We start from the raw sequence: 19,452 nt of genomic DNA, 5'->3' as shown, positions 1-19,452 counted from the left end.
AATAATGGAGAGCGCAGCCTGATGAGCAGAGCGATACAATGTAACGCTCACAATACGCCATATGGCGCCGGCAGTGGAACTCGGCCGGCAAGCCGACACTTGTCAACAGTGGCCGGGCGAGAAACAGTACAGAGATACGTCACAGAACGACCTACCGCAATACCGCGTCACGAGGCGGAGCAATTAACAGCTGTGCGTGACGACACAGGAGAGTTCGATGAACTCGTAACCAGCAGGAATGATCCGGTACGCGTGAAAACAACACAGAATTGCAACCAAGTAAATCGTACTCATCTCAGCACAACAAATAAATATGAAACAAAAGATACGCAGAATAGTTTCCACGATCAGCAGGTATGGGAATGGCATGAAGAAATGAGTAATTTAGTCACAGGATTAAAGCAATATGGATGCGAGGAGGTGACAAAGGAAGAGTTAATGAAGGTTGAAGAGAAGGAAGACGAAAAGCACTTCGTCCAAAAGGAGACAATGTTATAAATGAGGAAATAATAGCTGCCGTGCAAATATCGCGAGCAGTCGACATAAATGATAGGGAAAGAAATAAAAAGAAAAAGGTAGACGAGATATTTGAGTATATTTTTGATGAAGATGACAATTTGCTAAGCGTGATTAAACTCGATATGGAAGCCACCCAATATCTTCAAGATCGGAAAGTGAATGAAATTCATGCATATAATGTAACAGGAGAAAATGAGAACATACGGATCATCGAAATAAGGGAAGATTATACAAAGTTTGAAGTGAAAGCAGAGGCTCATAGGTCGTGTAATTCAGAGGATGACGTAAGAGAAACAGCTTTGAAAGAAACTAGCCTGGCTGAAGCAAATAAATCAGATGCTATATTGTCAGACAAAGATGTTGAAAATGAAACAGGTTTCGAAACAGAAGAATTGGAAGACAATTTCAATCATGATAGATTAGGTGATGAACAGGTCGCAAAGGAATTTGCGATCAGTAAAAGCAAGGAACCACCTGATATAGTAGAGGTGCAGGGGCACGTCGCAAAATTCATTGCGAATCCCACAGAGAAGAAACCACCCTATATTGAGCAAAAACGAATAAGCAACATTTCTTGGGAAGACCTAATGGTTGAACAGGATCTGTTGTGGGAGGAGCAGGAAGGCTCCAGTAAAAAAGAGTAAGAGTGTGGTAGAAGAGATGTTAGAATACCCTCCTGGCAATGAATTAAGTATAGGTGAAAAGAAAGAGTTAGTGAGAGAAAGAATGAGGAAGAAAGCGGACGCCAGAAACAAAAGGCACAATGCAAAAGCTAAATTTGTGAAATTTGACAAAGGCGACCTGGTCATAGTTAAAACTCATGAAAAATCCTGTGAAATTAATCATGAGATTGCCAAATTTAAGTTCATTTACCACGGTCCCTTTCTGGTGGAAAATGTTTGCCATAACAATGCTTATTATCTGGTGTACCCAGAAACTAAAAGACAATTAGGGTTAAGAAACATTGTAGACCATAAGCCCTATGTGGCTAGAACCTAATGTGACTGTAATCCTTACTATGAATAGTATATGATATCTAGATTTTGTAAATATTAGTGTAGAAAATTAATGATGTCAAAATTTCTAACACTGGTATATAAGTTTCAGGTTGAATGCTAAATATGTAATGAATTAGTCATTACTAATTGGACCTAATGACATGAAACAAACAGCACAGAATTGTAAAATATGGATGGACTACCAAAGATTGCCAGAGGCAGCAAAGTAACTAAATGCAGTAATATGCATATGGTGAAGGACCCAATAGACTGCACAAAGCGGAGGAAAAGGTGGTACCAAGTGTCTTTGTAATGGAAAGTGGACTGCACTGCGCAGTATAATGTAATTGGTTTTGAGAGTAAATTGTTTTGCTTTTCTTGTGTATGTGTAATTGAAAAGGACTGCACTGTGCAGCATAAAGTTGAAAATTTTGTAAAGTAGTTATTTGTTTATGAAGAGAATAGTAAATGGACTGCTTTAATTTTTTCATGTTGCAGCCAAATTTTCTTATGAAATATAATAAGGTTACTGAAATACAGCTGAAACTAAGGTATACATAAAGATCTGGTATATAACTGCAAGTTACGAGAAAAACAGTAGGTTAGTAAATTTCTTGGAAAACGATTACCTGATAAGTTGCTGTAGGTAGAAATTTGTGTATTTAGTGGTAAAGCTATGTTATGAAACTTCATTTGTAGCTGTTATGTTGGAATGTATGTATAATAATTTGTAGAGGTTTAGGATTTCTTGGTACACATGTAAATATTATTTTTCTATAACATTACTGTTGGACATCAGAATTTTTAATGTGTAAAAAAAAGAAAAACGTTAATTGCAACTGAAGAAAAATAATTTTGTCCACTATTGCTTTGAGATATTTATGTATAAAATGTAATGTAATAAGTTTTAAGGAAGTGGCCCCTTTATAGTCAACAGCATTTAGATGTTTTGCTAAGATTGTCTTGATAGAAATCATTACCAAAACAGGGGCATATGTAATGCTATTGTAAATATAATACTGCCATTAATCTGTATATTTTAAAATTTTTTTGTTCCATAATAATTTTGAAAAATTAAGCAAATACTATAACAAGAGTAAGCTTTTGTTAAGTGTAGTTTATCTGTTTAAAATAACCTCTTTGACGTAGGTGGAATAAATGTATTAAAACATATTTTGTAAATAATTACATATATTTCAAGTACAACTATAATTAATTATGTCAATTTTGTATGTATATGCTGTCATGCAATTGTAGATGGTTCATACTTACCGTTTTTGTAAGCAGAAGTGCAAATTGAAAAGATGTAGGGATCATAGGTAGTACGGAACTCCGTTCTGTGGTGGAATGGAAAACGTGGTGCGGCGCGCGAGTGAAATTGGCGCGCAAGTGGCTAACACAGTTGGCAGCTGCCCTGCAAGTGGTGAACATGCACTACGTTGGTCAAGCACTAGAGGTCCCAAATTTACTTGCAAGACTGGGTTTTGGCATCGGATGTGTTCTACATGATTGGCGCAGTACGGTAATAAATTAATAGCTCAGAAATTTGCAATTTTATTGTCACCACCTGCGCAATGTTACTATGCAGCACCGCCTCACGTCACCTTCGACATTAGTAACAGGCAAAGTATTTTATTTAGAAGTGTATCACAGTATGAACCATCCATCTTCAATCAGTGGAATATAAGTGTTAAATGTACCTTTGTGTTTAACTGTAATTTTCCTATTTCATTTACCTCAGTAGGGTCCTTTCCTAAACGAATTTATTCCAAGTATCCATATGTTTATTGAAGCTTGAATAATAGTACATTACTGGCAATAGTACTGTTCTGGTAGTAAATTCTGAAAATCATTATTAAATACTAAAGTTTGCACGAATCAGTTTAAGAGCCACCGCTTTACATGACCATGAGGATAAGTTTTCAATAGCATTTCTGAAAGTAAAGTAACATAATTGTTTAACTGCAACAATCTTAACAGTAATTCTTCGTGTTGCTTCTCCAAGTCAAAGAAAGCCAGACAAATATTGGTGTTAGTAAAACATTAACAAATAACAGTCGTAAAGAAATGAAATTTAGTCGTGTTAAATAATAGTTTTGGTCATATGAATGATACCTATCAGTTTAATATATATATATATATATATATATTGTTTAACTGCAACAATCTTAACAGTAATTCTTCGTGTTGCTTCTCCAAGTCAAAGAAAGCCAGACAAATATTGGTGTTAGTAAAACATTAACAAATAACAGTCGTAAAGAAATGAAATTTAGTCGTGTTAAATAATAGTTTTGGTCATATGAATGATACCTATCAGTTTAATAAATATATATATATATATATATATATATATATATATATATATATATATATATATATATATATATATATATATATATATATATATATATATATATATATATATACTTGTTGAAACATGTGTGTGTCTTCTTTAAATAATTACTGAAGTATAGTGATAAATTCCATAAGTAACAGAAAGTGGGATTAATAGTACTTCCTGCCAAGTGACCGCAGTAAATGAAAATTAAGTGGTTGTGTTTCAATTACGTAGTAAGTGAAAGTAGTTATTTATTCAGTGTCAAAAACTGACTTCATCTTTTTGTGTAGACACTGTGCCCAATTTGGCCTGGCGGCCTTTTTACGAAGCAAAACAGTTTATTGTTATAACAGACTTTGTCTGATAAAAGGTTTCCAAAAGTAATTATTCTCACTGCTTTTCTCACAAACTGTATGATTCGGAGAAAAGTGGTTCAGTACTTTACCATTAAGTTGAACACGATTAAAATCTCCCTCCGAGAGTCGATGGTTTTGAGGTGTCAGTGCTGCGTAATTTTGTGGTGGTGTTCCTACCGCTACTTACTACACAGTTCTGACATTCCGAATCGCAAATCTTCCGTCTTTACAGTGGTAGAACTTAAAACGTTCTGGTACACTATTGACGGGAACGCGAAAGTACCGTTGCAATGGGACCTGGATAAACTGACAGAACAAGGTTGTAGACAGTTTCAGAGAGAGCATTAGGGAATAATTGACAAGAATGGGGGAAAGAAATACAGTAGAAGAAGAATGGGTAGCTTTGAGGGATGGAGTAGTGAAGGCAGCAGAGGATCAAGTACGTAAAAAGACAAGGGCTAGTAGAAATCCTTGGGTAACAGAAGATATATTGAATTTAATTGATGAAAGGAGAAAATATAAAAATGCAGTAAATGAAGCAGGCAAAAAGGAATACAAACGTCTCAAAAATGAGATCGACAGGAAGTGCAAAATGGCTAAGCAGGGATGGCTAGAGGACAAATGTAAGGATGTAGAGGCTCATCTCACGAGGGGTAAGATAGATACTGCCTACAGGAAAATTAAAGCGACCTTTGGAAAAAAGAGAACCATTTGTATGAATATCAGGAGCTCAGGTGGAAACCCAGTTCTAAGCACAGAAGAGAAAGCAGAAAGGTGGAAAGAGTATACAGAGGGTCTATACAAGGGTGATGTACTTGAGGACAATATTATGGAAATGGAAGAGGATGTAGATGAAGATGAAATGGGAAATATAATACTGCGTGAAGAGTTTGACAGAGCACTGAATGACGTAAGTCGAAACAAGGCCCCGGGAGTAGACAACATTCCATTAGAACTACTGATAGCCTTGGGAGTGCCAGTCCTGACAAAACTCTACCATCTGGTGAGCAAGATGTATGAGACAGGTGAAATACCCTCAGACTTCAAAAAGAATATAATAACTCCAATCCCAAAGAAAGCAGGTGTTGGAGATATGAAAACTACCGAACTATAAGTTTAATAAGCCACGGCTGCAAAATGCCAACAAGAATTCTTTACAAACGAATAGAAAAACTGTTAGAAGCCGACCTAGGGGAAGATCAGTTTGGATTCTGTAGAAACGTTGGAACACATGAGGCAATACTGACCCTACGACTTATCTTAGAAGGTAGATTAAGGAAAGGCAAATCTACGTTTCTAGCATTTGTAGACGTAGAGAAAGCTTTTGACAATGTTGACTGGAATACTCTCTTTCAAATTCTGAAGTTGGCAAGGGTCAAATACAGGGAGTGAAAGGCTATTTACAATTTGTACAGAAACCAGATGGCAGTTATAAGGGTCGAGGGACATGAAAGGGAAGCAGTGGTTGGGAAGGGAGTGAGACAGGGTTGTAGCCTATCCCCGATGTTATTCAATCTGTATATTGAGCAGGCAGTAAAGGAAACAAAAGAAAAATTCGGAGTAGGAATTAAAAGCCATGGAGAAGAAATAAAAACTTCGAGGTTCGCCGATGACATTGTAATTCTGTCAGAGACAGTAAACGACTTCGAAGAGCAGCTGAATGGAATGGACAGTGTCTTGAAAGGAGGATATAAGATGAACATCAACAAAAGCAAAACGAGGATAATGGAATGTAGTCGAATTAAATTGGGTGATGCTAAGGAAATTAGATTTGGAAATGAGATGCTTAAAGTAGTAAATAAGTTTTGCTATTTGGGGAGCAAAATAACTGATGATGGTTGAAGGAGAGAGGGTATAAAATGTAGACTGGCAATGGCAAGGAATGCGTTTCTGAAGAAGAGAAATTTGTTAACATCGAGTATAGATTTAAGTGTCAGGAAGTCGTTTCTGAAAGTCTTTGTATGGAGTGTAGCCATGTATGGAAGTGAAACATGGACGATAAATAGTTTAGACAAAAAGAGAATAGAAGCTTTCGAAATTTGGTGCTACAGAAGAATGCTGAAGATTGGATGGGTAGATCACATAACTAATGAGGAGGTATTGAATAGAATAGGGGAGAAGAGAAATTTGTGGCACAACTTGACTAGAAGAAGGGATCAGTTGGCAGGACATGTTCTGAGGCATCAAGGGATCACCAATTTAGTATTGGAGGGCAGCACGGAGGGTAAAAATCATAGAGGGAGACCAAGAGATGAATTCACTAAACAGATTCAGAAGGATGTAGGTTGCAGTAGGTACTGGGAGATGAAGATGCTTGCACAGGATAGAGTAGCATGGAGAGCTGCATCAAACCAGTCTCTGGACTGAAGACAACAACAACAACAACAACAACACGCTGGCCTTCAAAGTCTGCACGATCCCTCTAACAACAATGGAATGAGATTAGTCAATCTTCCTCGCAAAGACAACCATAAGATAATATGCAAGTCACCTTACCGAGACATTCATAACCAAATAGACCACATATTGTGGATGCCAGACATGGAAGTGCTATCCAGAGTGTAACAGCTCAAAGAGGTGCAGAAATAGGATCAGACCATTACCTTGTGGTGACAACCATACAGGAGAGGATAGAAAGCCGTAACAGCAGGAGAAGAGAAGCAGACCAGAAAATAAATGCAGACCTACTGAAAGAGGACCGCACTAAGGAAAGATATGCACTTGAAATTGGAAACGGGTTTGCTTCCATAGAAGAAGAAGACGAAGATGATATTGCAAAGTTTTGGTCTAAAATCAAGACAGGTTTAAAAGATGCTGCATGTGAGTTGCTGAAACCGATGGAAAAAAGAAGGAAGAGCAGAGGATGGTTTAATGATGGGTGTAGAGATGCAGTCACCAAGAGAAAAGCAGCAAAACTGTTATTACTGACGAACGAACAGGATGAAAGAACAAGGTTGAGATACATGGAAGCAGTTAGAGAAACAAGACAAGTCCTTCGAACAGAAAAGCAAGCGTTCATAAACAGTAAAATAAAACTGGCAGAAGAAGACCAGACAGTAGGAAATACAAGAGACTTTTACAGGACAGTCAGGTTCTTCAAGAAATAATACAATCCAAGGCTTGACGTGATCAAGGATCAAGAAGTACAGATAATCACAGATGACATGAAAGCTATGGAGGAATGGAAAAATTACATCGAAAACCTCCTGAATGTGGATATAAACACCACAAGTGCAACAACAGAAAATGAAGAAGAAGAATCATATAGACAAAACAGAGATACTGTACCACTGGGGAAGTATGAACTACCAAGCATGGAAGAGGTAAGAGCGACCATAAAACTGCTGAAGAGGGGGAAGGCACTGGGAGTAGATGGCATACCTGCAGAGATGCTGAGGGAGGGAAGAGCTACTCTACAAGCGAGACTGTACCACTTAATCTGCTTAATTTGGAAGAAGGAAAGGATCCCAGAAGAATGGAAGGAGTCTGCATCTGCCCTATACTAAAGAAAGGAGACCCAGTGAGATGTAGCAACGATAGAGGAATCACTTGACTATGTACAACTTATAAGATCCTGAGTATGTTGTTACTGAAGTGACTAACACCACATGTCGAGAAAGTACTGGGATTCCAACAAGCCGGTTTCAGAAGGGGAAAGGCGACTGTAGACCATTTACATACAATATGGCAAGTGCTAGCAAAGAGCTGGAAATTCTGCAAAAATGTTCACTACCTTTTTGTGGAATTTCCAAAAACCTTAATGATAGTGTGAATAGACAAGCAATATGGCAAAAACTCGAAAGAGCTCAAGTTCTCAGAAAACTTATAAAACCAACACAGGTATGCCCAGGAGACAACATGCATGGTGAAAGTAAATGAAAACATATCAAAGAAGTTCAAGGTGAGGACTGGAGTGCGACAAGGAGACTGCCTCTCCCCTCTTCTGTTTAACCTGGTACTGGAGCAAGCCATAAGAAAGGTGGCAAGTGTGGAGACAGGAATACAGCTGGGAAGATGGATCAACACCCTGGCCCTTGTGGATAATGTAGTTTTAATAGCAGAGAAAGAGCAATACCTGGTTCAGATGACAAGAACATTAATGGAAGAGTAAACGAGAGGCCTGAAGCTGAATATGGATAAGACAAAATACCTTGTAGTTAGCAGAGAAAATGACGACAGACCCCTGAAGGTGGAGGACAAAGTCTTTGAAACGGTAAAAGACTTTGAATATCTTGGGGCTATACTCAATGAAAGAAACGAGATAGACCAGGAAATTACCGAACGAATACAAGCAGGAAACAGGTCAAGGTTTGCTCTGTGAAAGCCGTTAAGTCCCGGCTTCAATCGAGATCCTCAAATACCAAGATCTACAAGACAATAATATGACCTGCAGTCTTATACGGAGCAGGGACCTGGGCCATCGCCCAAAAGATGGAAAGAAAACTCCTGACATTTGAGAATTCCATCCTCAGACAGATTTTTGGACCAGTGAAGGATGGAGATGAATGGAAGAAAAGAAAGAACTGTGAATTGCAGGAGCTATACAAGTCGATGGACATTACGGCAGCGATCAAAGAAAGAAAACTGAAGTGGTATGGACACACAATGCGTCGAGAAGGCCAGATCTCAGGCAGGTAGTGGAGGAAGACATTAGAGGTATAAGACCACGGGGAAGACCACAACTCCAATGGATTGATCACATCAGAGAGGATATTAGTATACTGGGGCTGTCTGAAGAAGTACACATGGACCGAGGATGCTGGAGGAGGCTGATTGGTGAGGCCAAAGACCAACTGCGGTTTGTGTGGCCGAGACGTGTCAAATCAGATGATTCTTTTTGATACGCCCGGTATTATAGATCACTTCTGCTACCATTATTGTCAACAGGTGTGACTTCTGCTTTCTCCACTCATTGGGCACAGTTTTCCATTCAAGGGATGTATGATATATTATAGTTAAAATGGGAGATAATTCTACTGCAAATTCTGTATTGAATCTGACACGGGGACAACTGAGTCCTCCAGACTTGATTAATTTTAGTAATTTCAGCCATTGACACTAACATCTATGTCACTCATCTTCACAGTGGTGCGAAAATTAGACTGAAGCAGTACTTCTGTATCTTTCTACCTTCCTTTGTAAAGGAACATTTCAAAATAGAGTTCAGCATTTTTGCTTTCAGTTTACTACACTCAATTTTTAGTTCTTGTGTCATCCAGGAGTATCTGGACACTAACCATGGTGTCAGTGGGAGCATTTACTTACAATCAGCCACCCTTTCCTGCCCAAGAGACCGTTAGTTGCAAAAGCTAGAGCAGTGTATGTATGGGACTGTGTGTGTGTATTGGCAGTACTGACATTTCTCATGAAGTTATAGACTGGCAGCAATTCTGTCACATAAATTTAAAGGATATAGCGCCAACAGTTAATCAAAATAACGGCACCATAAAATTTTAACAGGTACTGCAATATTGTATAATTGCCTTGCATTTTGCAATTTTGTACATACCTTCCTATGTGATTCAATAAACAGGCTCTGCAGTCAGTTACAACCAAGTCACAGCCTAGAGCAGTCATTTGCATTGAATCCCAGTACACCATACTGTGCTGATTTGCGTTAAAATACAACATTCTCAGTTGGCAGAAGAATGTGATGACTACTTATAGTAGTGATATCTCATTTTTGTTTGCCTTCACCACCAACAACACTGCTACTATTTTTTGCATAGGAGGCAGCATTCACTACACTTGGCAGACACGATACGTACTCTCTGCTGACCTATATAGGGGTGCCAGCTCCAGCACGGTGTCAGCTCAACAAAGCTTGGCAACAGTAGTGTCTCACCTGAAGATTAGAGCCAAGTGGACTGTTGAAATGCTGTGTCAACTTGACTTGAGGAGCCAGCTGCAAACCTGAGAAAAGTACCACATGGAATTTCTGAAATTGGAGGTACTAGCAAGACACTGTCACCAAGTGTAGTGACTGCACAATAATGGCAACTGCCTGTACGCACAGCAAGCAGGAAATATGAGATGTCATTTACAAAGATGGGTTTTGCGCAACTCGTCATCTCGCCACTGTACTCATCCTTTGCAAAGCACAGAATTCTTCAACATAATATAAAAGTGTGCATTTATTTTGATGAGTGCCTAATGAATTCTGCATAACAAGAGGCAGAGAATATTTTGTGATGTTACCTGTTTGCTGTTTGTCTCATGCTCTTCATGCCACATACTTCAGCTATTCTCCCCTGCAAATTGTTAATGCTGGAGCATGCTCCAAATGGGAAACCAGTTTCTGTTTTAAATCTTTCTTCAAAATTTGATATCACAGAACTCTCTTGACTGGGGAATGTGTGGTATGTTTCCCTTCAGTGACTCAATGACAAGATAGGTGTACTTTGGAACTACCAAGAGAATCGTGAATACAAGATTGAATGAACATAAAAGTTTTTGTCGACTAGGAAAAACAGAAAAATCAGCAGTAGCAGAGCATGACCTCCAGTCAGGAATTTGTGAAGATTTCAAAAACCAAAATTTTATCTACTATTATAAACTATTATCCATAACTATACAGAGAAGCCATCCAAATATATAAAGCACAAAGAGACCTGTAACAGAAAAGAAGAAGCCATGAAACCCAATGTTATATGGACGGTGGCTCTGTAGAATCAATAGATAAGTTTTTATTATTGACAGGTGACAATTGATTGTTAAGTTTTATCTCTGATGGAGATTATCTCTGCTCATCATGTGTAAACTCAACCACATCCACTTTGCTCTCTGATGTCCGACTCATCAATCGGAAGACTCAAGAGTTGCCAGGAGCACCTCTGAAGAAGTCCAGTGCAGTTCTGGACAAAACATTCGGAACTCAAAAGTTTCTCTGACCAAGGTCATACAGCCCAGAAGACTCATCAGTAACAATAGCAAGATAGCCAATATAAGATATGCACTAACATAAAAATCAATTCATGTTATGAAATGCAACTAACAACAAGACACTGTTGGCTTAAGCATCATAAGGTTAATTTCTTCTTGATATTACACTGCTTTCATAATTTCACACATGCTCAACATTCTTAGTAGTTTAGGCTCATCAGTAAACGTAACAAGTCACTATGGATGAAGTCTTACAGATGATCACAATGTTGAAAACTATAAAGCAACTGGAACAGGTGAAATCAGTGTTGAAAACATAGAGGATGGTGCCCCTTTTTAGACTAGTGTCTCTGTTCAATATTTTTTGGAACTTGGGAAAAATTCAGAGGTTAAAGATAATCCTAAAATCCACAAGGTAGGAAAAGACAGATTGCTACTTACCGTAAAGGAGTCACATCACATTGCAGACGGGCGCAATTAAAAGACACTTACATAAAGCTTTTGGCCACAGCCTTCATCAGTGAAAGAAAACTTTCTTTTACTGATGAAGGCTGTGGCCAAAGGCTTCATGTAAGTATCTTTTAATTTGCTTGTCTGCAACTTGATGAGCCTTCTTTACAGTAAGTAGCAATCTGTCTTTTCCTACAATGTTGATACTCCTACCTGGAGTTCCCATTGTTTAACTAATACCAAAAACAGACAAGAACAATGTGTTCAACCTTTCTGGACTTCTCAAAGATGAAGCTGTTATTTGTAGGCTAAGTTTACATTGACAATCTTTTTTATATTTCCTGTTAGTGAGAAGACCACTGGATAATTTTTTTTTCTTTCACACACACACACACACACACACACACACACACACACACACACACACACACATTGCTAAAATTATGTTTAACCTACCTTCCATATTTGGGAACGTCTTGAAAGGGGTAACAACTCTTTGCCTTTATCTTAACTTTCTTCAACTTTGGGAGTGGCGGACATGGTGGCCACATATGCACATCAGTAACACTCCTGTCTCTGCTCTTTGCTTTTTCATCCTCCTCTGAGGTGAGTTCATCTACTGAGTTATCTTCATCATGGTCCTCATTTCCATACTCTTCTGCATCAGACACTGCTTGAACTCCATATTCTGCAGCTTCCACCCATAAAGAATCATCAGAATCTTCATTAAGTGGAAATTCTGGGGCAGTTGCTGATCCTGGAAGGCTCTCAGTTTTGATGCTCATTGCAACTCCTGCTTTCCTTCCTTTCTGTGCACGAATTTCCTAAAATGACAGATAAATAAGATGATACTTGGTAAACTGACACAGTATTTGCTACATTACATCTGTACACCACCTACCTATCGCCAAGCAAAAGATTTCAACAAGGTGGGCCTAAAGGTAATAAATTCTTATATGTTGGACTGGAGACTGAATTCACTTCATGGAAGAACATGTGGTTCATCCACAAAATAATAACAACGTTTACTGTTTATGCAACTGTGCACCCCCACTATTTTGCCCCCTCTACAACTGAGGCACCTGAGCCTACCATGGTGCGAGACCAGTTTTTTCCCCCTTAGGCTGAGTATTCACATCCTAATATGAAACAAAAATTTGCAGATTGCCTCATGGTCTTAAACTTTAGTAATCTGGCAGAAAATGTAAACACCACAAAAAAGTGTAAACTTTCACACCTGAAATGTCCCAATTATTAAAATTTTCTGTGGTTAAATTGATTTTCTTGATTAAGACAATGTTTTATTCCTCATGGTAGCTGTGGCACTGAGGTAAATTTCCACCAGGTCGTGCCATTATATGAATACCTACCATTCTAAATGTGCTAAGTACCATATTCTTCAAAACCAATTTTATTCATTCTAAAGGTGCTACAATCATGTGAGTATATTATATTAAAAGTGTTTCATCATATGACAAAGGCAAAGAATCATAATAATGACAAACAGAAAGCTCTGGTGGCAGCTCCACGGCCTCCTTCATTCTTAATGTGCTTGGCAATCGGCATTGAATTACAGCCGTTTGACAAGTGAACATAATAATTGTCACATAGTTTGTCATGTTATGGAAGTAACACTTATAGCCTACATTAGCAGCTGATCTGCAACAAGTATTGTTTGTTCCTACTCCTACACACAAGGTCATGTTCGTCTTACACCAGCTTTCAGATCAGAACTTCTGTGTTCATGCTCATGACAACAGTGAGGCAATAATGTAATTGTGGCATAAGGGAGAAGGGCCAGTGGAACCAACAACTTAGTATCATATGTGACTGTAGGCTTTCCCGGCGTAAACTACTGATGAAGATTTCTCGGGTCTCCAAATGGGTGGTAGTGTTGATATCTCGCAACACTACCACCCAGCTGGAGACTTGAGAAACCTTTATCAACTTAGTATCATGTCTGTTCCATGTTCTGAACTGCACTAAAAATACTGTCAATGCATCTGGTAACAAAAGGAAACTTGTGATTTAGAGTGACAACTGCTGCGGACAAAACAAAAACTGCGTACTTATACACAAGGTGTGATCAAAATGTAATGGAAATTTTTGTTTTTCTTAAAGAATATTTATTTATTCTCAACATCAACTTTGTCCCCTTCAAAGTAATCCCTCTCAGATATTACACACCTATGCCAGTGCTTTTACCGATCTTGCAAGCCTTTCTGGAACTCACTTTTCATTATGGTGTTCAGCTCCTTCAACAATTCTGTCTCACCAACGGTGGCCAAACAACATCCTTTCATGGATCTCTTTCAGACCAAACTTTGCTGATACACATTTCATGCCAAAATATCTGAAAAAATTGCTTGGCATGAGCCGACAGATATGCCAACATCATCAGCAATCTCTCTGATGGTGATCTGGCAATTTTCCAGAACCATTTTCTTTATGTCTCCCACATTGTCATCAGTAATTGGTGTACTAGGACATCCAGGGCAATCATTGTCTTCAACATCTTCTCGACCCTTTTTGATACATTTATGCCACTCGTAAACTCTAGTCTTACTCATAGGAGATGCACCAAAAGCCAGTCAACATTTCTAATGAAGTGCTGCACTTTATTCCACTTTTCAAACAAAATTTAATGCAAATTCTTTGATCCATGTTTTTCAAAAGTAAAAATTCACCGAGCAGTCGAAAACACTTATAACCTTTTCGGCTGTTGACAATAAACTGAATATTCGAAACTGCTGAAAATGTACATCATGAACAAGTGTACCAACAAGATAAAGTTTGAAAATCAGATGTGCAAAGTATGCAAAATTAAAAAGATTGCATTATTATTTGGTCACACATCCTACATGTATGTGTTCACAGTGTCCTGAGCCCCTGGGGCCTATCTGATTGCATATGACGTAAGTATCTGGTTTCAGACCACAGTTTCCAATCTTGTGGCACAAATTTTGTCTTGACAGAAAAACACAAGATGGTAGTTAAAGTGTTATGTATCTTTACCATTAAACACACTCAGAATGGATGAAAAGGACTTTACTTACTTCTGGACTACTGCTGATGGCATCATCAAAACAACAAAGCTACACATCAGTTTTGCTGCACAAATTAAAATCACATCATCTAGAATAGTGCACATCAAAAGAATATTCAGTGGGACTCAATGGCCAAAAAGTGTAAACATCCTCAAGAAAAACAAATCTGCTGGAGATTTCTTTCTAATACGATTTTCAGCAATGCAAAATATTTTACATTGTCTACTAGAAAAATTGACTTCCTTGCTATGGTACCCTTTATACCACATCACCATTTGCTGTTTGTAACTGATTTGTTTAGGGATATTGCAAGCTAATGATTTTTGTTTTGTATTGTCGCTGTGTTGCAGGGGCAACAGTCTGGATGATTGATTGAATGAGCCATGTAACATCAAGCAAAACAGCACTGCTGTGCTGGTATTGCAAAAGGCTGAAAGCAAGGGGAAAACTACAGCTGTAATTTTTCCAGAGGGCGTGCAGCTTTGCTCTATGATTAAATGATGATGGTGTCCTCTTGGGTAAAATATTCCAGAAGTAAAACAGCCACCATTCAGACCTTCGGGCAGGGACTACTCAGAAGCATGTCATTATCTGGAGAAAGAAAACTGGCGTTCTACAGATCGGAGCGTGGAATGTCAGATCCCTTAATCACGCAGGTAAGTTAGAAAACTTAAAAAGGGAAATGGATATGTTACAGTTAGATAGAGTGGAAATTAGTAAAGTTCGTTGATAGGAGGGACAGGACTTCTGGTCAGGTGATTACAGGGTTATAAATACAAAATCAAATAAGGGTAATGCAGAAGTAGGTTTAATAACGAATAAAAAAGTGGGAACATCGATGAGCTATGTTACGCCTTCTGCACCACTTGTTAGCAGCAGACACAGTGGTTGTGCCAAAGGCTGAGACGGCATGGAGTTTTACAATTATTTATTGAACTTTCTTTACAATTTCTTCCTCATCGTTGTTGCCCAGCCCTGCAGATCCCTCCGCCTGGCTGCTGCTGTGTAGATTCTCCGACAATGCGTGCAACGCATACCGCTGATCGCACTCGGGAGCCTCAGGCCACCAGTGCTCCGCTGAAGCCAGGATGCCCTATGGTTGAGATGAACTCGTCGCCGCTCGGCATCCCAGTACAGCACGCCACGGAGCCGCGTCGCCATGAGGTCAGCTGCCGACGCCTGCTGCACCGGCAGCTGGGAAGCCGTCAGTCGCGATGTCCGCAAGGTCCCGTCATGGACGAACCACGCGCCGTGGGGCCGGGTTGCCGTGGAGTCCGGGCGTCAGTCCCTGGCGGCACCTGTGCCCAAGACCGCACTGCGGCCGGTCCTGCTGGAAGTTTTCGCTGTAGTTAGTCAGCCATGGTGCCAACCACACTGCTTCCTAATGGCTTCTGTCTGTTGCTGCCTGCGTTCCACTATTTATATCAGGCAGGAGGAAGTTTTTTACCCTCAGTGGTAGCTTTTTGTTATTACTGCCGCAGTATATTGCAGCGTAACTTAGCGTGCTGGCCTCACTTCCCCTTACTCAGCACTCTCCAGGCTTCGCTCGGCGCTCGGTCTGTGTGCATCCTTGCGTCAGTCTGTTTGTAGACTGCTGCTGTCAGCAAGGATATCTGTGCCTGCTTACTTCGCAACGGCTCGGTCGCCGGCATGCCTCTGTTTTGCCATTCTCCACTGCGTGAAGCAATGCTTACTACATGTGGCCGCAACACTGCCTCCTCCTAAAAATTAAATTCGTCCCTGAATTTACCCTATATGTTAACTCTAGTTCTATCCTATATTCTACTTCTTGCCTATATACATCCAGGTTGCCCTGATTCATGCCCTACTGGTAATCCATTCTACAGGAATCTCATGGAGCGGTCTTACGTTAACATGCTGAATCCTCCGTTTTAATAAGACATATACCACACCGATAAATACAATCAACACGGTAATAGTACTGGTTGAAATACCAATGGTCACTATGCTACGTTTCCGCCTGGTATCGTACTCCCCCACATGCATTAATAACTGCTGCATTGAAATTTGACCTTTCTCCGAATCTACTAGTTTATCTATCGTTTGCAATGGTGTAGCATCCAAGGTGTTGTTAATATACTTCAAATTTTCTCCTGGAGTGATGCTGAATGACGCATCTGGCCAGTACAACATCAGATGAGTATCTGTAACCTTGGTGACTCTCGTGACTGTCGCTGGTAAGCTGAAACGATCCCCTACTATATCACAATTTGTCTCGTTGATTAGCAAACCACTGTCCTGTAATTCCATCTCCGTGGTTGCTGTCCAATTCCCATTATCATAACACTTGGCTGATATCCTCTCCGTAGTGAATACTGAACACAACCAATGCCTCCTAACTCGCTGAAAATGTGGCGTAGGCGTCATTATTATTCTCAGACACTCCGGAGCTTCTGCTTCTGCCCTAAATAACTGGATCCCACACGACCTCTTGCCCGTAAAAATAACCCGTGATGGACAAATGGAAACTGACTACGTTAGACATCTACTCAACTCTAAACTCGACATAGTAGCACGACTATCAACCTCCTTAGAAATTAATAAAACCTCCTGTGTCCTGAACTGTACGCCCTTTCCCATGCACTCCCATCTGACCGGATAAGGATGCACTGTGTAACAGTGATACTGTCTCCCCACACTAGTTACTGGAAATCTGATCTCTATATACATCTTAACTAGATCCGTTGTTACCTTAATCGTAGACATGTGATAAAAAAGTGACATACTCGCTTCAATTATCACCACTACATGCTCTACCCCTCTGGAAACTCTCCCTCTACCTGCTTCAGACTCCATCTGAATTTTTCTGGTGACATCAACGTCACATTCACCTGCCCGTGCAATGCGTGATGTACTGCCTCTCGTGTTAGCTCGTCTAACTCTCTGCCATACTTCCTTAATGGTTTTCACAAATTGCCTTACATGCTCGCCTTGCGCTCCCAGCCTTGGACGAAGCATGTCATAAGGTGATGGCATCTTCCGCCCATACACCACTTCATACGGCGACAATCCTGTCAACGTATGTACCTTACTATTATATGCATTGGTTATGAATTACAAGTACACATCCCAGTTGGTGTGTTGACTATTTACATAGTGACTCAACATCGTAGCGATCGTGCGATGCGCTCTCTCCGTTCGTCAGAAAACATAAAAATGATGATAACAATAGGATGTTATTGAAAATATATAACGCTATAGCTTTACATTGTTGCCACATATCTGATAAGGAGCATTAACAAATCTCCCTTCTCACTTCATATTCCCATCACATATACTCAAACAAATAATTGTTGTACACAATTGTACACTATCTAGTACGGTGCAGCAATCTCCTTATTGGCGACTGGGTGCCTTCAATAAATCTGAATCAGTAAATGTTAAAGGCGCAGTAGTCCACTGAGGTCAACTTTAAGTAGAACAAACAAAACTGTCACGTTCTGAAAATATTGGCTAATTTTTCAATTGGGCAGTACATATCAGTGGAATCAACAATCAGATTGATACTTGATGAGAAAACATAATTTTAACTCAACCTCTCTATTTTACAAATGTTTTTAAAGGTCGAGGACTACTGTCCTTTTGACATGCCACGTAGAAATCAAGTCAATTGTCTTTCGTTTTTATGATGAATTATGAGAAAGCAAAGGATTTTTTATGACAAACCAACATTTCTCAAGTGAAATGAAATATTTCTTAAATAAAAATACATTTAAAAGTAAAAGAGACACCTCAAGACAAAACCATTCAAGAAACAGTATCGTTGTTTGATCAATGTATTCACATGGTTGGCCATCTCAAGTGGGTCATCAGAAGGCGATTTCCTCAAACAGTTCTCTGGCTTCCTCTGGGTGATGTACTCCAGGAGTGTTTTAATCTTTAAGTTTTCTTGGGTTTATCAACATTTTACCAGTGAGGCATGCTGCACTAGTAGATAGACAAATTATGTGGTCGCTGGGAGTCTTCGTGATGAGGATGAAGATGTGTTTTTCCTCTGAACTGAATTCATGAGCTTCAACAACAGCTTTTGAGTCAGATCTGTACATGAAATGAGAAAAATACCAGATCGAAAATTTCACCTGCACAAATCTTGCCTTCTTCCACATTTTCACAGAAATTCTATGTTTTATGTAGTAGGCTGACCACAAGTTTCCCTGAGCAAAATCTTTTACGATTGAAGAGTCGTGAGCCTCGGTGACCATGAATTTCATTGAATGGCTGTTGCTCAAACTCAATTCAGACAATGCTGCCACGCGACCGTGCCATCTCTCGCATGTTAAAGGGGCCATTGCACAGACAACTGCCCTTTTAACTTACTAACCTTGGAAACTCATACTTGCCAGCCACTGCTACGCCTCCACAAACTGGTGGACAACGTTCCTTAAGCATGAAATGATGCAACTGCCCATGTCGGTCCCAAAAAGCAAAAAAATTAAAATTGAATAAACACGCACTACTGCGCTTTTAATATTCACTAAGCGGCGGCGCTGTTTCGTTCGTCCATTACCTGCACCTACCTGTGAACTCATTGCAGCAGATTGTGTAACTTGCACAAGGCTGCATAAAACGTAACTATTCTACGAACCGAGAAAAAGGTCTTAATTTTGAATGAAAGGTGGAAATACTGGCAAAACCTTGGTATATTCTGAATCTTGAGATGTACACGTTCACTGCCAAGCCCTTGCTAATCTTAACACAGTCGTACGCAAACCCTTTCATTCATGTTAGCTAGTTTATGATAATGTATTTCCAAAAATCGTAACAGATACTAAGCACAAATTGTTCTTAAATGAAAATGCTCACCATACTATTAAGTTTATTGGTGTCTCACGCACTCAAGT

General features: G+C 39.5%; 1 protein-coding gene across 3 annotated transcripts in view; it reads right to left on the bottom strand.

Annotated features, from left to right (window-relative positions):
• Positions 1-19,452, bottom strand: part of LOC124595010 — a 165,110-nt gene that overhangs the window by 92,445 nt on the left and 53,213 nt on the right. For all 3 annotated transcript variants that reach the window (XM_047133559.1, XM_047133557.1, XM_047133558.1), the window contains exon 4: positions 12,000-12,367. In XM_047133559.1, coding sequence (XP_046989515.1) covers positions 12,000-12,367 — 368 coding nt within the window. The remainder of the gene's footprint in view (positions 1-11,999; positions 12,368-19,452) is intronic.

This window comes from Schistocerca americana, chromosome 2, assembly GCF_021461395.2.
Source record: "Schistocerca americana isolate TAMUIC-IGC-003095 chromosome 2, iqSchAmer2.1, whole genome shotgun sequence".
Classification (NCBI taxonomy): Eukaryota; Metazoa; Arthropoda; class Insecta; order Orthoptera; family Acrididae; genus Schistocerca; species Schistocerca americana.
This window is presented reverse-complemented; position numbering and strand designations above follow the sequence as displayed.